Consider the following 25,309-nt stretch of genomic DNA (forward strand, 5'->3'; position numbering starts at 1 on the left):
ATTTTAATTTTAATTGGGTCTTACTTTCATGCTTTACAAAACCTCTTTTTAAAGCTTGTTAAATTGTGAGACCTGTAATCTTCAAAACACTCAGGAAAAAGGAGAGCCCATAATCCCAGCCCACAGCCATTTTATTTCTGATGGCTGCCTTCCAGCTCTTGCATTAATTCATCTGGTGCACCCTCAGCTGAAGGAGGATTTTTTAGCATCAGTCAAAGGGGAGAGGCTTGCGGGGTCGGGATAGGATTTCCGCTGAAGCTTGCTGTACAGATCATGTAGTGGAAGGCTGGCCAGATGCTTAACGTTTCAGGAACTGTTTACTGGCCTCATTTTTTAACTGCCACGCTGCAGACTCTTGTCATTTTGGTGGAGTTTGGAGATGGAATGGAGATTGTGTGTCTGTACTTGGCCATGTCCCCTCACACTGCAGAATCACAGGAGGGGACTCTGCCTGCTCTGGAGGATCAACCTAAGACAGGGCAAGATTCCGGGACAGCAAACTAAAACGCTGCTGCTGGGCTTAGGCTAGTACCAATTTCCCCAGATTCAGGCCTGGTACACGTGCTAATTCCTGGCCTAGTAGTGGGAGTCCCAACGCCACAGTGGCCTGTCCTGTCTGGGGAAGGGAGGTTCCTGCAAAGCAGCTGAGCAGGTCACTCGAGGGTGAGTCAGCCTTTGGCTCCAACAGAGGCTCTTGGGGCCTCCCTGTCCTCGGGGTTGATTTGGTCTTGTTGGGAGGCATGCGGCATGGATTTGGGGGCAGAAAAAGTGGCCAGAGGAGGAGGGGGAGGAAAAGGGAAGCAGCCGGTGAGCGCCCACAAACAGGTGATGGATAAAGCCCATGTCGAGAGGGAAACTCTGGAAACGCCTGCTCAGAAGCCTGTGGGGCTTGCACAAGTGTTTTTTCTGGAGTCTGGTTTTTGCCTTTGGGCCCGTTCACACCGCCTGCAAAGCGCTTGTCCCACTGAGGGGGGCGGGGACAGGCCAGCGTGGGGTGCTGTCGCGAGGGTCCTTGTTGGGTAAGCAGAGAGGAGGTGGGCAGGGGCCGGGATTGTCAGGGAGCCTCCGCATCACCAGCACTGGCAGCCACTTGCTGGACGAGCTGGACGCTCCTAACGTTTCAGTTTAAAACCTGAATCTGATCATTACCCTCATCCACAAAACACCCTTTCAGGATGCCCCCATCTGATGCAACATAAAGTCACAAGTCCTTCCAACGACTGCAAGACCCCACCTGATTTGTAGACCCCACCCTGAGGTGGTATTTTCCAAAGGTGTCCACGTCCCCTGTGTGCTTCTGTAATGTGACTGCCCGGCACAGGAATTTACTTCCCCTCCCCTTGAACCTGGGCTGGCTTTAGTGACACGTTTGTAATCCATAGAATGGGACAGAGTGACACTGCGGGTGGGGTGGGGGTGGAACTTCCCGGTAGGGACCAGAGGAAGCCTTGCTCTCTCTCTTGCCTCTGGTCTCTGTGTCTCTCTGTCTCCAGCTGCTGTGCTGGGAGAAGCCAAGCCACATGCAGGAGGTCGCGGGTCCCAGCTAAGCCCAAGCCTTCAAGCCATCCCAGCCCAGGAAGCAGACAATAGAACTTTCCGTGTGATGGGAAGGTTCTGTCTGTGTGGTCTAGCGAGGTGCCTGTCGGCCACATGGTAGTTCTGGTGTAGAGAAAACACAGAACACCCTGTCAAATTGTTTCTGAATTCAACACTACTTATTTAGTGTTAAGTATGTCTCATGCAATATTTGGAATATATTTATACCAGAACAATTATGTGTTGTTTTTCAGATATCCAAATTTACTGGGCATCCTGCATTTTTATTTGCAAAGTCTGGCACCCGGAATGCAGCTAGTACAGCTGAGGAAGTGAGTTTTTTTTTTTTTCTTTCCCACAGCTTGTGGGATCTTGGTTCCCCAGCCACGGATCGAACCTGGGCCACAACGGTGAAAGTACCGAGTCCTAACCACTGGACTGTCAGGGAATTAGCAAGAAGTGACTTTTCAATTTATAAAAATTTGAATAAACAGCCACATGTTTCTGGTGGCTACTGTATTGGCCAGTGTCCTCTAGAGAAAGCCAGGTCCAGTCATTCACCCCAGGACAGTTGCGGCTCCCCAGCTGAGGCCCCAGACGATGTGTTACAGAGACAAGCTGTCCCCCTAGGCCCTGAGTCCTTGACCCACAGAATCCCTGAGCGCGGTAAGATGGTGCTTGTTTCATGCGCTAAATTTGTGGTCATTTGTAGCTGGAACTCCCTCAGTCCCCCAGGAACCCAGCTCACTTCCACCCCGGGCCCTGAGCTGGAATGTTCTCCCACACGCCCTTGGCTCCTTTCCTCACATGCTTCCAGTCTTTGCTCAGATCTTGCCTTTCATTGAGGCCTCCCTCACCATCCTACTTAATTCCTGATCTACTTTACCTACTTGAAAAAATGTTCACAAACCTCTCCATCTTTACTCTTGATATGTTCAGCTCATTTTCTGTCTCTCTTTGCTGGACTGTGAGCTCAAGGAGGCTGGGCAGGGCTCCACACCTTTTCTGTTCCCTCATGTGCCTGGACGCCTGGAACAGTGCCTGCCATGCAGTGGGTCCTTGGCAGACGTCTGTGGAAGGAGTGAACACTGCTTAGTGGAGAGGCAGGGCTGTCTTTCCAAATGCCCTCGAGTATTCAGCACGGCTGATTGCTGACCCTAGATTCCCTGTAGATGTAAGGTTTCGTTCTGTTACCAGCATTCATTCAACAAACACTGTATGCCATGTACCGTCCCAGGCCCTGGGGCTGCAAAGGTGGCTGTGACAGATGAGGGCCCTGACCTCAAGTAGCCTCTGTTCTAGGAGGGTGGGGATCTGGGAGGGCGACTCCAAATCGGCCATTTAATTGGTGTTGGTGACACGAACCAAGGAGTTGTAGCCACTTTCACAGGCCTGGTCTAGTCTCAACCTGCTGTTGGTGTGGGAGATTTTTAAATGCTGATGCCTGGGCCCACCCCCAAGGTTCTGATTTCAGTGCTGGGGGGTACAGCCCCAGTGCTGGCAGTTCACAGCACTCACCGTGGTTCTGATGGAGAGGCAGGATCAGAACCACTTGTTTAGGTGGATCCCTGGTCATTGCCTGTGAGCCAGGTTCTCATAAGCCCCATTTCACAGATGAGGAAAATGAGGCTCGGCCGGGCACACAGGTCAAAGGGTCCCTCCGGCAGCCCCTTGGCTCCTCCCCTACAGTGAGGGGACAGGGTCTGCCCAGAAGGCGGAAGCCGAGGCTGGGGTGCCCTGGGCTTCAGAGGGGCCCTCAACCCCCCAGGAGGTAGGTAACCCCTCCGCAGGGCCTGGGCTCACACTGCACGGCTCACCAGCCTAACGAGAGGCTCTCTGAACCGCCCACTCCACTCTGTGATTTGCTCACTGCCCTTCCCTCTAATTTTGTTGTCTCCCCAGCAGTGTCCCAAGGCCTGGGGGCTCCATTTGCAGTAGGAGGCCCATCCCTGCCTTAGTGAAGGGGCTGCTTTCCTGCTGGCTGATCCCTCTGGGGGAGGGCGGAGGGGGGCAGTGGCTGTTTGCAGAGCCCTGCAAAGGGTGGGAAGATCTGTCGCGAACAGTTTAGAGTAGGAGGCAGCGGCCCCTCCACCCACCCAGTGCTGTTCTAAGTGCCTTTTCAGACACTGATTAGAAACCACAGGGTTGGTAAAGAGCAGGGGCAGGACAGCTGGTGCCCAGCGTCTGGCTCTGGGTGGCACCCTCTCCTGTGTCACTGCGTTGTGTTGGGGTTTAACTTCTCTTGCTCATTTGCCTCCGGGGCTTGTTTCTCTGCCTGGACTGTGTCTCCTGTGGGTAAGGACTCTGTGACGCTTCCACATCATCCAGGCCGAGTTACCTCCCTCCCTCCCATCAGCGGTGACAGGGGTTCCGCTCCCGAAGCTCAGGCCTCTGCACATGTGCGCAGGGACAGGGGACAGGGTGGGGCTTGCTCTGAGCACAGTAGAGGGTCCAGCTGGGGAGGTATGGGCCCCCGCGCATACCTGAGATGCTGGAATATCAGTGTCATCTCGGATGAGTGTCATAGCTCCGACTAGCTGGAGGGGCTGTGAGGACCGAGGGAGATGGTCCACGCAAAGCCTTGAGCGGCGCAGTCAGTGCTTCACAAAAGTGAGGTCGTCCTGTTATCCATCCTGCCATCTCCTGGCTGAGGGCCGTGCACACAGCAGACTCCCAATCACTGCTGTTTGTTCCACTGGTTTGGAGCCACTTTCCTTGGGGCTAATTCTAGGAGTTCCAGCTCCGCCAGAGTTCATAGGCGCCTGCAGGGCAGCCAGAGGCAACAGGCTTTACTCTGGCCAGGTGGGCAGCTCCCGAAGTGGCCTAGACCTGCTCCCCAGACTGGAGCTGCCCTCCGAGAATACTGTGTACACACAGGGGCCTTTGCGGGCAAAGGCCCTTAGCCAGGTGGGCTCGGAAAACCCTGCGTTCGGTCTGGAGATGGAGAGTCAGCCACGTGAGCCCTCCTCCTGGCCCTGCTCTCCTCTGACACAGCCACTGGGGAGCCACTCTTTGGTCTCCGTCCCGCACGGCACTGCAGGTACCCTGGGTTCAACCCTGGCCACCAAGGCCACCTGTTGCTGTTCCTGCACATACAGCTGGCCCTCTGCCCCCGGGCCTGGCTGCTCCCCTGGGAGGGACCCCACCCGGAGAGGGGCAGGAGCTGGGGGGGTCCTTGGCCCTCGGTGGGATGAGTTAGAGGTGGGTCCACAGTCCCAGACCCCACTCACCTCCACACCCCCTTCCAGGGCTTCCCGGGCCACATCCCAAATACAACGTGCCCAAGTCCTCCCCGTACGCTTGGGAAGAGCCCGAACCACGGCAAACAGGACGGAGCGCCCACCCGGGAACTCCAGAGACTTGCCCTCGGTGCTTTTCCTCCCAAATTACTAGGACAACCCCGAGGTGCCCATGGGGGTGGGAGGGAGGTTGAGGTGCAGGTGGCAGTAGCCCCGAGGCTGCAGGGGACCCCCTCCTTGCCCCTCTTCCTTAGTCTCTGAAGCTCTCGGTGTAGAGGGACCCCAGGCCAAAGTCGAAGACCCCTGTGGTGTGCTTCACATTAAGCAATGCTGAGGTCAGCGTCGTGAGGCACTGGGATTGTTGGAACTTCTTCTGCGGGGAGGGCAGGTCAGGCCCCAGTGCAGCCTGGAGCAGAAGAAAAGGCTCCAGCGCGGTCTCACGACCAGGGTTCCAGTGGGTCCCTGGGCTAGGAGGCAGGAGGTACCTCTGTCCAGTGGTCTGAGGGAGCTCTGGGCAAGATGTTCCTTGAAATACCCCCATCTCCTTTGGCAAGTCACTCAGACCCCAGTTTCCCCTCTGAAAAATAGAGGTGGGAGTGTCCCCAGTGGTGGATGAAGGGAAAGGGGACCAATAGATGGTGTGGAGTCCCTTTTACACTCTAAAGGGACCGTTCGAATGCAAAGACCAGGGCAGTGAGAATCCAGAGCAAGGTGGGCCAATGGGGGGCTGCCGGCATGAAGCCACCAAGGGTGGTGCAGAGCCAGCCGGGCAGGAATCACTGTCCTTGCCCTTGTGGAGCGTTAATCTACTGTGGGTGTTGGGGTGAGAGAGACAGTAAGCAAACAAGCAGGCACTTAAAGAAGCAAGGTGATGGCGCTCTGATGAGGTACACATCTGGGAGGGTGAGTGGGGGTGGACCTGCTGAGGTGGCCTCACCAAGCAGAGACCTGAGGACAATGAGAGAGAAAGGCATGTGGGTATCTGGGGAAGAGGGTCCAGGCCGAGGAAAGAGCAAGGGCAAAGGTTGCAAGGTCGGGGCATTTTTGGTGAGTATATCTGTTAGCTAGTGCTGTGTAACAGCCACCCCAGCACCTAGTAGCTTAAAATAGCAGCTGTTTATTTTTACTGGCTGGACCCAGCAGTGCAGTTTTTCTGGTAGCTGGGCTTACTCAACTGCCTGAGGTCAGCGGCCAGGCCGGCTGGGGTGGGGGGCTTCAGATAGCCTCCACTGGGGTGAGTGTTCTCGGCTCCCGGCCCCCAGCAGGCCTTACCCAGCTTGTGCTTGTGGCCGCTGGACAAGCTTCCAGGAGAGCAAGTCTGGGCTTGGAACAGGCACGGTCACTTTGGACATGCTTTGTCAACATATAAGATTCAAGGGGAGGGCAAATCGATCCAATTTTTGATAGCAGGTGCTGCAAAGATTGCGGCCACGTTTGCAATTTACTATAATCCCGCACATTGTAGGTGAGAAGCCAGGGCTCAGAGAGAAAAAGGCACAAGTGACTCTCCCAAGGCCATGTGACCATGGAGATTCCAACCCAGCCTGTGTAATGTCGTGGTTGGTGCCTTTTCTCATGCAAACTGCCTCTTGCCCCCCAAGTTCCTTAAACTGATTTTTAATGTCCCCCAAATTACATGTTAAGTCACTGAGTGGCAGGACGGAGAGGTGAGACACCCACACAGCCTTCCAGCCTTTCCTTCTGCACAAGTGTGGGTCCCCCACCCCACCCCAAACACACTCACTCTCTCCCTTCCTCTCTCGCAAGTACTTTTTCAGGGGGTGGCTTTATTTAAGACTTTATTTTTTAGAGCAGTTTTAGGCTTAGAGGAAAAGTGAGGGAAGGTAATGAGGTGGCTGGTGTCTTCTCCATCCCACGTGGGAATAAAGAAGAAAAGAGTGGCCACAAGCAGGTCCAATCTCTATGAGGGTCGGAGAATCTGGAGATATTTACCTTTTTTATTATAAGTAATCAGAACAGGCTTATGGAATAATGACACTGCCAGTGACACCTTGGAGGCCAGATTTAGGTGGAACTTAAACCCCAGAGTGAGGATTCAGACGGCAGGTAATAGGGAGCCGTTGAGGGTTTGAGCAGGGAAGTGGCCACGTGCGAGTAAGGGCAGGTGTCCATGGCTGGGCAGGGGAGGGGTCTGCAATTCTAGGCAAAGGAAGTGGGAGTGCTGGGCCAGGGATACACCCGTGTGAGGGGAGTGGAGCCTGGGGTGGCTCGGGGGGGACACGGGAGCTGCCAGCAAGCCCGTTAGGGGCCGTCTGGTGAGCGAAAGGGATGGGCAGGAGATGCAGCCCTCACGGAAGGTGAGACCCGGGTCAGGAGGGGGTGGGCGGGGTGACAGGTGCTGGCTTTTGCTTCCCCAGCTGCTCCCTCCTCTGGGAGGAACCCCCCCCATCCCAGGAGCCTCTCCCCCACTCCCAGCCGTGCCCTCCTGCTAGGGCTGCCCCCATGCCTGGTGAGGCTGAAGCCCTGAGGTCCGGCCTGGGTGAGCTTCTCCCCTGACCCGGGCAGGCTGATGGGGGATGGCCCTGGGACTTGGAGGACCAGCTCCTCATCTGTTAGAGCTGCCGGGTGGAGGTGGGCAGTGTGGCGCTGCAGAGCTATCCCTGAGGCTGTGGCTCCAGCACCCGTGTCCGTGCTGCTGTGGGGCCTCCGGGGGTCGTGGTCAGTCACACTCGCCGTGGCCAGTGCCGGGAGAGAGGACCAGGGGCTGGGGGCCGAGGACAGGCAGGGACTCCTTCCTGGGCTGGAGGCAGAGGTTGAGACCCCCGTGGCCCAGAGGAGTCATCTGTACAATCTGGGTGGGGGGAGGGAAAGACGTTCCCAGTCAAAGGGTGGAAGCGGCTGGCTGTTCCCGGGGGCTAGGAGAGGTGAAGCCAGGGCTCCCCTCCCTCCCTCACTGCCCCTCACCCGCCTTGCAGCCAAAGGAAGCCATGCCCACCTTTCCCGCTCTGGGCCTCGACTTACTCTTCTGCGAAATGGGTCTAACCAGCCTCATGCCTGAACCGGCATCAGAATCACCAGGGAAGGTGCTAAAAATGCACAGTCCCAGGCTTCACCTCTGAGTGTATGGAGGGGCCCGGGGGCCCAGGAATGTGCATTTTTACCCAGCTCCCCAGGGGCCTCTGATGAGAGCCCTGTACCCACACATTGAGAAGCTCCCCTGACCCTGAGAATGCTGGTAGGCCTTTTGGACCCGGGACCCATGAAGCACCCGCTGAAGCAGGACTGTGTTTACCCAGGACCTTCTAGGCCTGGCACTCATCCTAGACCAGGGACAGCCCCTTGGGCTACGCCTTTGTCCCTGGTGTGGCTCCCATCCTGGCCACTGACCCCAAGTCCCCCAGGAGCATCAACTGAAAGACATCGAGGACGTGTGTGAGGGCCCCTCTCCAACGCCCTGGGGAGAGGACCTCAGTGGCCTGGGGATCCTGAGAGCTCTCTCCAGGGGACCCTTTCTAAGCCAGGCTCCCTCTGCAGCCTCAGCCTCCTGGCCTTGTGCTGCTCTTCGCCTTGGTCAATATTTATTCCTCAAACAGGCTGGTATTTACTTAAAGGGCGGCAGCAGACATGGCAGCCCTCGCCTCCTTGCCCTCTGCTTCCCTGTACTTCCTTGGGGGCTCCCCCTTCTCTGCGAGCAGACTCCCTGGGCCCAGCATGGCTTTCCCAGGTCACTCGACTCCACCTCGAACCTGTCCTCTGGCTCCACACATGTCGGGTCTGGTCCACGGGCCTAGAACTGAGGTCCTGAGAATATTCTAAATGTCCCAAACTGGTCCTGGCTGCAACACGGGCTCCTGATCCCAGTTCGAACAAGCCACGTAGAGGTTGTGGTGAAAGGACGTGTTGTCTGAAACAGTTTTGCACGTTATTTTCCAGGAAATCAGCTCCTGGCCTCGGCGGATGCCGTGCACAGGCCTGGGAGACCCCAGTGGGGAGCCCAGAGCTGCGAACGCTGTTGGTGAATGTGTGACCGGCCCTCGGACAGGCCACCAAACATTTTTTCTGCCAAGTTTATTCAGATGCGATCCTGCAATTTTTGCCTCCTCTGAACCTGGGGGGCGCGTTGCAGAGAGAAAAGGCCTTGGCTCTTACCTCCCCACTCACACGCGGCAGAATATTTTGAGGTCTATCGTCCCAGTTTTGAGCATTGCTCAGATCAGCACAGGTGTGGCGATTGTTCCTTTTCTAAGAAGGACATTGCTGGCAAACTGGACATTGGCTGCTGTTTTCTAAACTTTTCATTTTGAACTACATTTCAAAAAGTAGGAGTAAAACGTAGTAAGTATAGTATTAAAGTTGCAAAAACAGTACAGAAAGTTTCCTGTCCTCTTCTCCCAACTTCCCCAAACTTACAAACCCGCAGCCTAGCGATCAAAGCCAGGAGGTTAGCTCTCGTCGTAACACCCTTAATCCAATCCAAGACCCTGCGTGAACCTCACCAGCTTTTCCACGAACGTCCTTCTTGGCTCCAGAAGAATGCATCCAGGGTCCCGCCCGTGCATTTAGTTGTTCTGCATCTCTGCTGCTTTGCTATCAGCAACAGTCCCTAAGTTGTTCCTTGTCTGCCCAGACCCAGATACCCGCGAGGAGTGTTGACCGACACCCCTGAGCCCAGGCTTTGTGGGGTCCTCATGTCTGGGTGGAGGGCATACATCTGGCAAGGGCACCGCTGCCGTGGAGCTCCGGACCTGGGGACACGGGGTCACGATGCTGGTTTGTGCAGCGATGCCTGGCTCTCTGGTCAAGTGGTCCTGAGTGGTTATATTCACCTCCCATCCCCACCCCCAGCCCCATCGACAGACATCTCAGGAGAAATTCCTTGAGGCCGTGCAGATGCCTTTTCTCCTTAAACCTTTCAAGATTCTAGCCTCCATCAGATCTTGTCTGCAGCATCACTTCTTTGGCTTCCCCTCCCTCCCTCCCTCCCTCCCTCCCTCCTTCCTTCCACATGTATTGATTGGATTTCCACTGCAAGAAAGAGCTGTCCCAGGACCTACTGTATAGCATAGGGAACTCTACTCAATACTCTGTAATGGCCTATGTGGGAAAAGAATCTACAAAAGAGTGGATATATGTATATATATATATATATAACTGATTCACTTTGCTGTACACCTGAAACTAACGCAACACTGTAAATCAACTATACCCCAATAAAAATTAAAAAATTAAAAAAGAGGGCTTCCCTGGTGGCGCAGTGGTTGAGAGTCTGCCTGCCGATGCAGGGGACACGGGTTCGTGCCCCAGTCCGGGAAGATCCCACATGCCGCGGAGCGGCTAGACCCGTGAGCCATGGCTGCTGAGCCTGCGCGTCCGGAGCCTGTGCTCCGCAACGGGAGAGGCCACAACAGTGAGAGGCCTGCGTACGGCAAAAAAAAAAAAAAAAAAAAAAAAAAAAAAGAGCTGTCCCTTCTGCTCCGACTTATTTAATCAAATACTTATTTATATCTGTGTGGACTTAGGGATATTTTATTCTGTGGGTGATAATCTGATACTATCATTTTTTATTTTATTGTTCACATTTCTCAGCCCTGGCTGCTGGGAGCTCCTTCAGGGCCCCTGTACCCTTTGGACCAGCCCCGTGTTTTCTGGTTCCCCTCGGTTTTCTAGGATTTGCTGCCGCCCTCACTCGGCTAATTATTAGATATTCTCCTTGGGTTCTGTGGGCTATTGAGGCCACAGGTCACATCTTCTGTTTGAATCAATTATGGGCCAGATTATACCTAAAACATATATCTTAGTTGTTTGGTGTGTCGGCACAGCTGGGTCTTTGCAGAAATCCCCACCATCTGGAGGTTGGAAGTCGTGATTGTTGTGTCGGGATCCATTCAAACCAGGTAGGACCTAGTTTGGCTCCAAATGGTTGTCTTTGATGGTTTCTGTTCCTTCTACCTTAGAGTCCCCCCAGGGAGCCCCTAGGGTTCAAAAGCTGGAGAACACCCAAGTCATGCTGACCAGGAGCTCCCTTTGCGTGGCAGACAGGAAGTGCCAAGATATCATGATGATAACCTTGACCTTTGTCTACGAGCTTTGAGTGAGCTTACCAACAACTGAGAATGTTGTTGGAAGGGAGGTCCTTCATTTGGGTCCCTCAGAAGCTGACCTTGTTATAACGATTCAAGGGCAAGGGCTTTCTGTGGGAAGTGATCTCGGGGGTGTGGGGAGGTGAGACAGGGAGGGAAGGGCAGCCATTGCTGTATTATTATTGTATTATTGTATAATCAAGCAAATCATCACCATGAGCAACTGGACTTCAGTCCTGCTGGAGAGCCTGGGAGGCAGTGTGGAATTCATACCTGAGTTCTCCGGCCCCTCAGGAGCAGGGGTGCTTATATACCGATTCCCGTTAGTTTGGGTTGATGGCTGCTCCTGGGCGTGTTCATTCTCTAGTTCCTCTAAGGATGCAGGCAGAGCAGGCTATGGTGGCTGGAGAAAGTCCTCAGGCAAAGTTGTGCCCAGGAATGGTGAGGGTCTACAGGTTACGGGCAGGACACCCACAGCATCCACTCCAGGCATAGCCCCATTTTACAGGTGAAGAAACTGAGGTACAGAGAAGCTAAGTGACTTATCTGGGGTCTAGAAACAGTACTGAGAGCTGGCGCTTGAAGATATGAATTTGGATGAGGACAGTTCTAAGTCTCCACCGAACACCCTGGAGCCTTCTCCCTTTGCCCCTGCTTCTCACGGCAGGTTCCTCCTCTGCAGCCCTCTTCCTAGCCAGGAAACTGCCTCCCAGGCTGGGCAGGGTGTGTGTTTGTGATGGTTCCGCCTAGTGTCTTGGTAGTTGCAGGTTCGATGTTTGAGTTGGTTGGGGAAAAGCCCCTGCATTATTTCAGGAGGCTTGAGTTATGTCAACCCCTCCAATAAACAGTGTTAAAAGATTAGGTGAATAGAAGAAACGCCTGGCTTCTTATTGACTTAGACTGTCGGGCTGATGGATAGTCCACTGTCTCTCTGGCCCCAGGCAGCCCCTCTGACAGCTCCAGAAGAGGGAACCGAGTCACGCTTTGTGTGTCCCAGCTCTGCACTGTTCCCCCGGCCCTCCTGACCTCCTGCATCTAGTTCCTGTTTCATGTTCTCACTACTCCTCCGGCCCCTCCTGTATTCCCAGCCTGTTCTCCTGGTGAACTCTTGGGCCTGGGCTTTCGTTCTGAGTCGGGAGGGAGGGGACCTGGGCTTTGCCAATAAATATCTGTGGATGTGGGGCCCGGGTGCAGCCCCCGCCTCCATTACCCACAGGAGGAAATTTAAAGAGGAAATTACCCTCGCCTGGTCCCCCTCCTAGGACTGCCTAGGGCTTCAAAGCAGATGAGGTGACAAAAGGGTTGTCACAACCCAGGGCCTGGCTGACTTCCTGGCCTCCAAGGAACAGAAAGAGACAATAACCATATAAAAAGAAGGTCTGGGACTTCTCTGGTGGCCCAGTAGTTAAGAGTCTGCCTTCCAATGCAGGGCATGTGGGTTCGATCCCTGGTCAGGGAACTAAGATCCCACATGCCCTTGGGGCAGTTAAGCCCACGCACCACAACTACTGAGCCTGTGGGCCACAAGTAGAGAGAAGCCTATGTGCTGCAACAAGGAGCCTACCCGCTGCAGTGGAGGATCCCAACGAAGAACCCGTGGTGGCAACTAAGACCCGACACAGCCAAAAATAAAATAATTAAATAAATATTTAAAAACAAAAACCAATCTAAAAAGAAGCTCCACCTCACCGGTTTTCAGGAACATATGAATTAAAAATACTAGTGAAGGGGCTTCCCTGGTGGCACAGTGGTTAAGAATCCGCCTGCCAATGCAGGGGACACAGGTTCGATCCCCGGTCCGGGAAGATCCCACATGCTGCAGAGCAACTAAGCCCGTGAGCCACAACTGCTGAAGCCTGAGTTCTGCAACTACTGAAGCCCACGCACCTATAGCCCGGGCTCCACAACAACAGAAGCCACCGCAATGAGAAGCCTGCGTACCGCAATGAACAGTAGCCCCTACTCGCCGCAACTAGAGAAAGCCCGCGCACAGCAGTGAAGACCCAGTGCAGAAAAAATAAAAAAATAAATAAATAAATAAATTCTTTTAAAAAAATACTAGTGAATTAAAGAGGCAAGTTGAGACTACCTATTGCAATAAAAAAATTTCCACATCCTATAACCCAGAGAATCACGTCTTTGAATCTGTGGGACAGAGACCCTTGAGCAGGAGGGTAAGGTCTTGGGTGTGCGTGAGGTTGTTCACAAAAGCAGGGCTTCTCAGCGGTCCTGGGCTAGCTCTAGCCTTTATTTCCAATCTGTCACAAACTCATACATTTTTACTTTTACAGTAAAAATGAATCACTAGAGAAAGTTTTAAAAATGAAAGGCTTACAAAATACAAGCCCATGATTTTTATTGTGAGATTTGACATAACATCACTGCCAAATTGCTCTAAAAGTTTCTCAGTATTTACCACTCCCTCCCAACTCCTGCCTCACAACTTGGGGCCAGCCCTGGTTGCTGGACCACAGACTCTGAGTCATGATGCTCAGCTGTGCTGCTTGCAAAACAAACTGGAAAGAGCTTAAATACTTATCAATAGAAGAATGACTATATAAACATGTTATGTCCATAGCATAAAATCTGTGTAGTAGTAAGAAATAAAGATGGGAGATTTATAAGACCTGACGTGCAAAGGTGGCTGAGACATGTTATTGAGTAGAAAAAGGATATACAGTTTTCTCAAGTGTTAAATGTAAAAAAGAAAATCTGCAATAAAACAATGCTCTATGTTTTCTATGGGCTTGTGAATATGTATGAAAATGTATAGAAAAGGGACTGGAAACGCATCCCTCTGGTACAGGCACACCTCGTTTTGTCGCACTTCACGTGATTGCACTTTGCAGATATTGCATGTTTTACAATATTCACAAAAATTCAAGGTTTGTGCCAACCCCACGTTGAGCAAGTCTATCGGTGCCACTTTTCCAACAGCATTTGCTCACCTCGTGTCTCTGCGTCACATTTTGGTAATTCTGGCAATATTTCAAACTTTTTCATTATTATCATATTTGTGATGGTGATCTGTGATCAGTGACCTTTGATGTTACTATTGCAAAAAGATTATGACTCCTTGAAGTCTCAGATGAGAGTTATTTTTTAGCAAGAAAGTACTTTTTCATTAAGGTGTGTACATTGTTTTTTGGACTTAATGCCATCACACACTTAATAGACTCCAGTAGAGTGTAAACATAGCTTTATGAGCACTGGGAAACCAAAAAGTTCATCTGACTTGCTTTCTTTTATTTATTTATTTATTTATTTTTTTGCGGTACGCGGGCCTCTCACTGCTGTGGCCTCTCCCGTTGCGGAGCACAGGCTCCGGACGCGCAGGCTCAGCGGCCATGGCCCACGGGTCCAGCCACTCCGCAGCATGTGGGATCCTCCCAGACCGGGGCACGAACCCGTGTCCCCTGCATCGGCAGGCGGACTCTCAAGCACTGCGCCACCAGGGAAGCCCCTGACTTGCTTTATTGCCGTAGCCTGGAACCGAACCTGCAAGGTCTGCCTGTATTGGGAATGCTGGGTAAAGGCAGAATCTTTTGTAAGGGCTTAATTTTTATGAAAAGAATGCATCCAAATATTACTCGTATAATTAAAAAACATGACATCTAGGCAATGTTGATCTAAGACAGGCAAGTTACACTGGAAAGTGAATTTTCCAGACTCCGCCCCACCTCCCAACCGAGGGATAAAGCACTCACTCTGCCATGCAGGTGAAATGTGGACTAGACAACAGTAAGAGTCAGGTGTGAACTCCCGTGAAGAAGGCACAGTTGCAGACTGAGAGGCTGGGAGGGGACTGGCTTGTTGGTTGTATATGAGCCTTTTGTGAGGTGGCAGAGGAGAGAATTTAGATTTTAGGTTCAAACACAGAGTAAAATTCTAGCACCTGACGTCTGAGTTGAGGGTAGACCGAGCACAGGTATTAGTGTCGGCTCCTTCCTGAATCCAAGTGACAGTAAAGGGAGAGAAACCCTACAGAGACAAGAGGCTGGAGAGGCTGAGCAGCCAGGACACAGGGATCCATAGTGGCCGGCAGTGGGGAAGTGGAAAGTGCTGACACCAAAGGACCCCAGAGACACTTCTGTTTTCTCCTTCTCTGGGTTCTTCCACCCTAGAGTCCTGACATTCGTGATGATTTACATTTATATGAATCTTTCAATAGGAAAATCACTTCCTTTCATTCTGGTCATTTTGTTGTATAATTTCCTTGATAATCTCCTGCCCCACTGTTTTTCTCTGTTCTTTTGTCTGGAACTCATCTTAGCTGGATGTCAGACCACCTGGATGAATGCTGTATTTTTCTTACATTTTCTTTCCTAGTTTCCAGGTTATCATGTTTTGTTGCCATTCTACTTTTGGAAAATGTCATTGACTTTATCTCCTAATAATTCAACTGGAATTTTTTCAATTAAATTTTATTTTGAGATAATTGTGGACGCACATGTAGTTGGAAGAAGTAATACAGAGTGATCCTGTGTACATGGGGAGGGCTCTCATGTTGAGCTGTTATAGCCACACCCACTTGCCTCCTGCAGCCATTTCCTCCTTTTATATATATATATATATATATATATATATATATATATATATATTTATTTATTTATTTATTTATTTTTGGCTGCATTGGGTCTTTGTTCTGCGTGCAGGCTTTCTCTAGTTGTGGCGAGCGGGGGGCTACTCTTTGTTGCGGTGCGCGGGCTTCTCATTGTGGTGGCTTCTGTTGTTGCAGAGCACGGGCTGTAGGTGCACGGGCTCAGTAGCTGTGCATGCGGGCTTAGCTGCTCTGTGGCATGTGGGATCTTCCCGGACCAGGGATCGAACCCGTGTCCCCTGCATTGGCAGGCAGGTTCTTAACCACTGAGCCACCAGGGAAGCCCAGCCATTCCCTCCTTAATCCATTTCTATAATTTTGCCATTTCAACAATGGAATCATAAATGGAATCACACAATGTGTAATCTTTTGCAATTGGCTTTTGAAAAAAATTTTGTTTTTTTTTAATATTTTATTTTTATTGGAGTATAGTTGATTTATAATTTGTTATACAGGTGTATAGCAAAGTGATTCAGTTATACATATATTCATTCTTCTTTAGATTTCTTTTCGCAATTGGCTTTTTTTTTCACTCAGCATAATTTTCTGGAGATTCATCCTGGTTACGGCTCGTATCAATAGTTTGTTCCTGTTTATTGCTGAGCAGTAGTCCATGGTATGGATGTACTACTGTTGCTTTAACTATTTGCCCCTTAAAGGAATTTGGGTTGTTTCCAGTTTTTGGCTATTACAAATAAGGCTGCTATAAACATTCATGTACTAGTTTATGTCTGAACATAAGTTTCCATTTCTCTGAGATAATTTACCCACAGTGCAATTTCTGGCTCATATGGGAGTTGCATGTTTAGATTTTCCAAGACCCAGTTGGGCTGTTCCATTTCACATTCCCTCCAACAATGTAGGAGGGATTCATTTACTCCACATCCTTGCCAGCATTTGGTGGTGTCACTATTATTATTTTAGACTTCTGATAAATGTGTACTGACTGATATCTCATAGCAGTTTCAAACCGTGTTTCCCTGATGGCTGATAACATTGAGCATCTTTTCAACTGCTTACGTGCTATCCATATGTCCTCTTCGGAAATCTCTCTTCATGTCTTTTGCCCATTTTCTAATTGTATTGTTTGTGTTTCTTATTGTTGAGTTTTGAGAGTTCTTTATATACACAAAATAATAGTTCTTTGTTGGATACATGGTTTGCAAATATTTTTTCCCCACTCTGTACCTTGTCTTTCTACCTTTTAACAGGATCTTTCATAGAGCAAAAGTTTTTAATTTTGATGTTCGATTTACTGATTTTTCCTTTTATGAATAGCGCTTTTAGTATCAAGTATAAGCCCTAGATCCTAGAGATTTTCTCCTATGCATATTTCTAAAAGTTTTATAGTTTCACATTTTACCTTTAAGTCAGTAATCCATTTGGAGTTAATTTTTGTATTAAATGTGGGGTTTAGGTTGATGATAATTTTTTTTTGCCTGTGGATGTCTAATTCCTCCTGTAGGAAAGGCTCTCTTTCCTTCATTGAACTGCTTTGGCACCTTCGTAAAAAATCAGTTGGGCAAGTCTGTGTGCATTTATTTTTGAATGTTCTACTCTGTTCCATTGGTCTATATGTATATTCCTCTGCCAATACCATACATCCTTGATAATTGCAGGCTTAACAGCAAGTCTTGAAATCTGATAGGCTGATTCCTCTCTTTTTATTTATCTTTCTCATGACTCTTTTAGCTATGCTAGTTTCTTTGCCTTTCAGTATAAATTTTAAAATAATCTTGTCTGTATCTAAAAAAAAAAAAAGCCCTTTTCTGGGAATTTGATAGGGTTTGCTTTAAACCTGTATATCAATTTGTCAAGAACTGACGTCTTAGCTATGCTGGGTATTCTAATCCACCATCATACTATGTCCCTCCATTTATTTAGATCTGCTTTCATTTCTTTCACTTGCATGTTGTCACTTTAGCATACAGATCTCGAACAAGTTTTGTTAGATGTGTACTCTTGAGTATTTCCTTTTCTTTTTGTGCAATTGTAAATGGTATTGTATTTTTAATTTTGGTGTCCACTGTTCATTACTAGAACATGGAAATACAATGGATTTTTATATGTTTAACTTGTGTCCTGAGATCTTGTTGAGCTCACTTATTAGTTCTAGAATTGTTTTCTCAGATTCCTTGGGATTTTCTACATAGACAGTCATGTTCTCTGCAAACAGGAACAATTTTTTTCTTCCAGTCATATGCATTTTACTCCTTCCTACTTTTTTTGTTTCTTTTGTTTTCGTATTTGCCTTATTGCACTGACTAGAACTTACAGCACGATGCTGAATACAAGTTGTGAGAGCCTTTACTTGCCCTTTTTCCTGCTCTTACGGGGCAAACATTCAGTCTTTTGCCGTTAAGTATATCATTAGTGGTAGATTTTTTGGGTAGATTCCTTTTTCAAGTTAAGTTCCTCTCTATTTCTATTTTTCTAAGAGCTTTTTTTTAAAATCATAAATGGATGTTGAATTTTGTCAAATGCTTTTTTCCTCATTGATTGATATGATTATGTGATTTTTCTTCTTAAGACTGTCAGTATGGTGGATTGCATTGATAGATTTTTAAAATATTGAACCAACCTTGCATTCAAATATTTTATTGTTTGAAATAAATCTTACTTGGTCAATATGTATGATTCATTTTATATATGACTGACTTTTCTTGCTAATACTTTGTTAAGGGTTTTTGCATCTATGTTCATTAGGGATATTGGTCTCTAGTTTTCTTTTCTGTACTATCTTTGTCTGGTTTTGGTGTCAGGATAATACTAGCTTCATAAAATGAGTTGGGAAGTACTCCCTACTTTTCTATTTTCTGGAAGACATTGTATAAAATTGGTGTTAAGCCTTCCTTAAATATTTTATAAAATTATCCAGTGAAAACATCTAGGCCTGGGAATTTCTTCTTTTTCTTCTTCTTTTTTTTTTTTGGCCATGCCGCATGGCATGCAGAATCTTAGCTCCCCGACCCGGGATTGAACCCATGCCCCCTGCAGTGGCAGCACAGAGTCCTAACCACTGGACCACCAGGGAATTCCTGTCTACTTAATTTTTTGAGGAACTGCCATACTGTTTTCCACAGCGGCTGTGCCTTTTTACATTCCCACCAGCCACCTCATTTCAGTGAGGAGTAGAAGCTATCAGATCCAAACAGACTCACCCTCCCTGCCTCAGACTATGTTCATTCATTCACACCACCTTCTGCGTCTCCTTGTTTGCTACAACCAAGGAGACGTACCTGCTGCCAGTCAGGTATGTCTATCCCTTCATCTGTTTCCACCCTCCCCATCCCCCGGCCCCGCACCCCACCTCTGGCCAATTTAAGGATGTTATGACCTCCTTCACTGAGCCAATTTCCCTCCCCGTCATCATCCTGATCTACTGCGTCATTTACATCTGCATTCAAGTCGATGGAGTATTTTCCATCTTTCAAAAACTCTCCCTTGAGAAGCTCACATCATCTATGTGGTATTCCTGCCAAAAATGTTTAACCTGAATCCAGTCATGAGGAAACAATCAGATAAATCCAGTATGGGGACAGGCAACGTGACAACTGGCCTGAACTCTTCAAGCATGTCAGTGCCCTGAAAGACAAGAAAAAGGCCAGGGACTGTTTCCGATTAAAGTATGGAAACCTGACAACAAAAGGGAAGGAGTGAACCTCAATTGGATCCAGGACCAGGAAATAGAAAGCAGCTATAAAGGCCGTGTCCGGACTTCTGGGGAAACGTAAATATGGTCTGTTTGCTAGATGATGTTACCGATTCAATGTTAAATTTCTTTGGGTGGGATGTGGCATTGAGGTCATGTAGGAGAATGGCCTTGTTCCTAGGAAAGGCATGCTGTGGTATTTAGGAGTATCTGCAACTTTATTTCCAGTGGTTCACCCCAAAATGAATATGTGTGTGTGTGTGGAAAGTAAATGAGGCAGAATGTTAACAAATGATGACTTTAGGTGAAGGGTGAAGAGCTGTGCGTTGTACTCTTCCTTCAACTTTCTGCAGGTTTGAAGTTTTTCACAATAATATGTTGAGCAGAAGAGAATCAATCCTTTATCCATATCTGCCTGTAGGTGCACCCAGTTGATCCAACCTTCTGGATAGAGTCTTGACACTCAGCTTGCACACCCTCCCGCCCATTCTTCCATCGGTCCTTGGTCCATATCTGCCTGTAGCTGCACCCAGTTGATCCAACCTTCTGGATAGAGTCACTGACACTCAAGCTTCCACTCCCCACCCCGCTCTGTCCATTCATCCCTTGGTCCATCCCAGTGGGCTTCTGCCCATCATCACACTGGAGTTGCCTCGTCCAGGTCCTGACCGCCTCCGTGCTGCCCACCCTATGGGCCGTGTCCCACCCGGGAGGCCACTTCCTTCTCCAAATCCTCTTGTCTCTCAGCCTCGGCGACACCTGCCTCTTCTGGTTTCCCTTCTGCCTCACTGGAGTCTTCTTGTGCTTCCTTACTTGCTCCCTTTGCTCTACCCAATCTCTAAAGTCTGGGTTCCTAGGAGCTCAGGCTCTTTCTTCTTTAAATCTCTCTTCAGGTGATTCATTGATTCCTATGGACTTAAAAACTGAATTTGTTCTAATGATGCCCAAATATACCTCCAGTCTGGATCTTTCCTACCACTTGACAGCTCTTTTTTTTTTTCTTAACTCATTCTCTTGGTTTTTTAAAATTAATTAATATTTTATTGAGGTATAGTTGATCTACAATGTTGTGTTAATTTCTGTTGCACAAAGTGCTTCATTTATACATACATATATATATATATATATATATATATATATATACATTCTTTTTTTAAAATATTCTTTTCCATTATGCTTTATCGTAGGATATTGAATATAGTTCTCTGTGCTATACAGCAGGACTTTTTTTTTCTTTTTTTTGCAGTACGCAGGCCTCTCACTGTTGTGGCCTCTCCCGTTGCGGAGCACAGGCTCCAGACGCGCAGGCTCAGCGGCCATGGCTCACGGGCCCAGCCGCTCCGCGGCACGTGGGATCCTCCCGGACCGGGGCACGAACCCGTGTCCCCTGCATCGGCAGGCGGACTCCCAACCACTGCGCCACCAGGGAAGCCCCCTTTGTCTAACCTTTCCTTGCAGGCCAGCCCTGCGTGTCTAGTTTGCTCAGGGCCCCGTAAGTTTCCACTAAAGTCCAGCAGGGCCGTCTCCGAGGCTCTGAGCAGGCCTGGCTCCGGGGGTGCAGGACTGCGCCGGCAGCACTCAACCCCAGGTGCTTGGGAGCTGTTGGAGGACAACTCCAGGGAGTGAGTCCATTGAGAGCTCTGGGAGGGGCTGCAGCCCGCTTGGCTGGAAAGGGACACATCCCTTTTGGTGCTAGGTGAGCAGTAAGGATGGAAACTGTTGCCAAGGGCCTGAGGACTGTGACTGTGTTTGAGACGCTGTTCTGTTAAACCCCCAGGGGATGTGGTCATGGTATTTCATAAGCTTTTGATGTTCAGCCATGCTTCTGTCAAGTGTGGTCACCAAGACCTTTGATTGCTTTTACCCTTTTATTGAGGCATAATCTACACACGGTAAAATGCACAAATCTTAGGTGGACAGTTTGATGAATTTTTACCTGTGTCTACACCCATGTGACCACCACCCAGATCAGCACAGAGGACATTCCATCATCCAGTGAGTCACCTCAAGCCCTCTTCCCAGTCGCCACCTCCCACCGCCCCAGCAGGCAGCCGCTGTCTGACCCCAGCGCCATGGATGAGGACTTTTTTTTTTAATTTGGTTGTGCTGGATCTTAGTTGCAGCTCGCGGGCTCCTTAGTTGTGGCATGTGAACTCTTAGTTGCGGCATGCATATGGGATCTAGTTCCTTGACCAGGGATCGAACCCAGGTCCCCTGCATTGGGAGCGCAGAGTCTTAACTACTGCGCCTCCAGGGAAGTCCCCCCGGTGAGTTTTGCCTGTCGAACTCCATATGAACTTAGTGACACGGGATGTGCTCGTTTGTGTCTGGTTTCTTTCCCTGACCATTGTTTTTGAGATTCATCCATATTATCGCATGTAAGAGCAGTTCGGTCATTTCCCTTCGGTGCCGTACGTGATATTTCTCCATTCTTCCACTGATGGGCACTTGGGTTATGTTTAGGATCTGGGTATTTGCAGTTCAGCTGTGATGTGCATTTCTGGACATGGCCTTTGTGGTGCACGAACACCCTCCTTTCCTTTGGGTTTATCCCCAGGAGTGGAACTGCTTGGTTGTATGTTAAGTGTATGTTTAACTTTAATTATTATTATTTTGTTAAAAAAAATTATTTAGTTGCTCTGGGTCTTAGTTGCAGCAGGCAGTCTCCTCAGTTACAGCATGCGAACTCTTAGTTGCGGTATGGGGGATTTAGTTCCCTGATCAGGGATCGAACCCGGGCCCCCTGCATTGGGAGCACGGAGTCTTATCCACTGCGCCACCAAGGAAGTCCCTGTTTAACTTGAACAGAAATTGCCCGACAGTTCTCTGCAGTGCTTGGACCAATCCACACTCCCACTGACAGTGTGTGCTACTCCCCAACCTCACCCACCCTGGACATTTCCAGAGGTTTGGCTTTAGCCATTCTGGTGAGGGTGCAGTCACAGAACTCGTAGTTTTAATTTGTATTTCCCTGTAACCATTGTTGTTGGGCATCTTTTCATGTTTCCCAGCCATTCGGATAGTCCCCTGTCCAAGTCGTTTGCACATTGGGTATGGGTATCTGAGACCTTTTAATTAAGGTAAAAGTGTCGTGAAATAGTGCCTTACTTATGCCAGGAATTGAGAGGGGGCTCAAGTGGGCTTGTGAAGAGGAGGATGAGATAGAAGGGCCCTTTGTAATGAGTCTGCCCCCGGCCCCGGAAGCTCACCGATCTGTCTCCCCAGCACCTAGAACAGGACCACGCACAAGCCTGGAACCCAGTGAAACTCATCAAATAGGGGGACCATCCTTTGTTTTTTGTCGGAGGGCGGGCTGTTTTGGATCTTGCAATAAATGATATTCTCCATTCTCCACTCTTCCATCCCCGTGAAGCTAGGCCAGACCCTGTGTCCCCTCCAGTTCTGGACAGCGACCGATAAGCAGCCTTAGGCCACCAGATCATTAATACAGCCCTGAATCAGACCTGTCGATCGGCTTGCTTGGATCCCGTGAAAAGCCTCCCCAATAACTGGGGGTCCTCTGCAGTGCCCTGGGATTGCATCACTATCTATACTCCAATTTCTTCACGGTCAAGATTCGCATCCAATAGCCCAGGGCTCCCAGCACCTGGAACCCCAGAAGAGACGTCAGAGACCACAGGCTGCCCTCCCCAGCCCAGGTCTTTGTGGAGCATTTGCTCGGCCCAGGGTGCTTTCCAGATTGGGGATGAGCTTTGGATGCGTTGTGTTCTTTTGTGCGCAGGGCTCAGATAAGCAGCCGCCAGCTCATTTCCTTTGCCACCTGGCTCCCATGCGGCCGAGTCTGTATTTGTGAACTGAATGGATAAATGAATGGTTTGGGATTTGATTCATCTCCCAATCAGGCAGGCGATCTTTCATTCCTGCCACCTTGGGCCAAAGGAAGAACCAGGAATGTCTTTTCATGTTTTACCAGAGACTCAAAAATTTTGACATCTTGTTCTTGATGATTTCATAAAGTCCTAACCACCCTTGATTATTGAACACTCTCGTGTCAGCTAAGTGTCTGAAATAGTAAATCCTGTTTCTCCATTGGCTTCTTAATATAAAGGATGGGGGCTTCCCTGGTGGCGCAGTGGTTAAAAATCTGCCTGCCAATGCAGGGGACAAGTGTTCGAGCCCTGGTCCAGGAAGATCCCACATGCCGCGGAGCAACTGAGCCCATGCACCACAACTACTGAGCCTGCGCTCTAGAGCCCGTGAGCCACAACTACTGAAGCCCTCCTGCCTAGAGCCTGTGCTCCACAAGAAGAGAAGCCACTGCAATGAGAAGCCCATGCACTGCAATGAAGAGTAGCCCCCGCTCGCTGCAACTAGAGAAAGCCTGCGCGCAGCAACGAAGACCCAATGCAGCCAAAAATAGATAAATAAATAAACAAATAAAATTAAAAAAGAAAAAAAAGGATGTGTCCAATTGCGAAAAAAATGATAAAAGGATTAAATGATCAGTGGTGCAGTTCTGGAATCCTCAGAATCAATCATTCAATCAATTATTTAAGTGACTAATTTTTTTTTAATATCAAGACCAAGCTTTATTAGGAAGTTACATAATCATCACATCAGAATATCAAAGGCAGAAACCTATATGCCCATTTTGATAAATGACTGGAAAATTCGTGCCATTTACTGGTTTTAGATTTTTAGAAATTGAGTAAGTAACATTTATTATGTATCTTCTTGGTGTCAGGCATTGTGTTAGGCATGAGATATATGATACTGGAGATTTCAGTCTGGCAATGGATGGATTCTCTGACTGAGGGTCTGCTCCTGGAGTCTCATCCCTGATCCTATCCAGATATGGAATTTCTCCCACACTTGTGTATTCCCTGATACCTCAGTGATGGCTGTTCCACCCCAGCCTCTGGCCTGTTTCCAGTGTCTGATTGTGCTAGGTTGTAATCCCATGTGTTGCCAGTAGGGGCCTCCCTTCTAACACCTGATGTTTCATGGCTGAAAACGTTGGCTTCTATTTGACAAATGAGAACAAGGTAAAAGCACGCTTTGTGGGTTTGAAGTTTCATTTCTTTACTTTTTTAAAGTTAACTTGGAATGAAGAGTGACCGTGGGTAGTGAAGGGCATGTAAAATTTTTCGGACTAGGGCTGTTCAACAGAACTTTTGGAAATTTGCTCCACAATCTGTCCTATGCGATTTCAGTAGCCACCAGCCACGTGAAACTGTTGAGTGCTTGACACGTGGCTAGTGTGACTGAGAAACTGAATTTTAAATGTTATTTAATTTTAATTTATACGTAAATAGCCACACATGCCCAAGGGTCACAGCTTTAGAATAATTTTTGTTTCTGTCATTTCAGCAAAGGAGAAACCAGAGAGGAAACACAGGAAGAGCACAGTGGCCAGTTAAGGCTCCTGCTCTCCGGGTGAGGGTTCTGCTTCAGGTTAGTTTATTGTCAAGACGGTGGTGCCAGAGAGATTTGGGAGTCAGTTCTGCCCTTGCCACTTAACAGCTGCTGTGGTTTGGGGCAAGCAAGTTCACCTCTCGTAGCCACAGTTCCTTCATCTGTAAATTGGGGCTAATAATAAATACCGACCTCAGGACTCTTGTGAAGAGCCGGTGAAGTGCAGCCTCGGGGCAGCGCCCGCAGACAGTTAAGTGCAGCCCCTGCAGGCAACGATGACGGTGTGGCGGCGACAGACACCTAGCTCTGAGCTGGGCTCCCTGCTCAGGGTCCCTAAAGGGGCTGCATCAGGGTGAGGACACAGTCCAAGGTCAAGAACGTCAAGTGACTGGGCTAGCCAGGAGTCTCCTAGGAGTCAGGCAGCTGTGTCAACTTCATTCTCTGGTGGTCAAATCAAAGGGCAGACCAGGGGGCTCCTGGGGTGTTCACCCCCACCTGTGCTTTCTGGACGGTTAACCCCTACAGGGCCTCTGCCCACCCCCTTCCTCTCATCCTGGTCCAGCAGACTGGTGGCCTCTGCCTGTCTGGGTTATGTTAACCATCTTTTACGAGAGGGCTTTTTGGGTCATACTGATGGGGGTCCTCCCCAGATGCAGCCACTCCATCCTGAGTCCTGAGTGCTCGGGGCCCTAGCACACGTGTATGTGTGTGAGATGGTGGGGATTTCCTTTACAGCAGCGCGGCTTGGAAATCAAGAAAGCTGGTTTAATATGCAGATTCTGAATCAGGAGCTCTGGGGGGCCTGGGAGTCTGCAGTTCTAACAGGCTCTCAGGTGGTGCCGCCTCGCTGATCCCAGCGCCACAC

The 25,309-nt window shown here is 49.3% G+C and overlaps 1 protein-coding gene across 6 annotated transcripts in view; it reads left to right on the top strand.

Annotated features, from left to right (window-relative positions):
- The window catches only part of SNX5 (sorting nexin 5), a 50,582-nt gene extending 26,018 nt beyond the window's left edge, over positions 1-24,564 (top strand). For 2 of the 6 annotated variants that reach the window (XM_033429369.2, XM_033429367.2), the window contains exon 13: positions 1,791-2,842. In XM_033429369.2, the coding sequence (XP_033285260.1) occupies positions 1,791-2,381 (591 nt within the window). In that variant the 3' untranslated portion in view covers positions 2,382-2,842. Of the gene's footprint in view, positions 1-1,790; positions 2,848-8,669; positions 9,894-24,399 lie in introns of those variants that run through there. The other 4 variants (XM_033429368.2, XM_033429366.2, XM_033429364.2 and 1 more) reach the window with 4 other exon arrangements.
- The last annotated feature ends 745 nt before the right edge of the window (positions 24,565-25,309 follow it).

Source organism: Orcinus orca, chromosome 16, assembly GCF_937001465.1.
Source record: "Orcinus orca chromosome 16, mOrcOrc1.1, whole genome shotgun sequence".
In the NCBI taxonomy this organism is placed as follows: Eukaryota; Metazoa; Chordata; class Mammalia; order Artiodactyla; family Delphinidae; genus Orcinus; species Orcinus orca.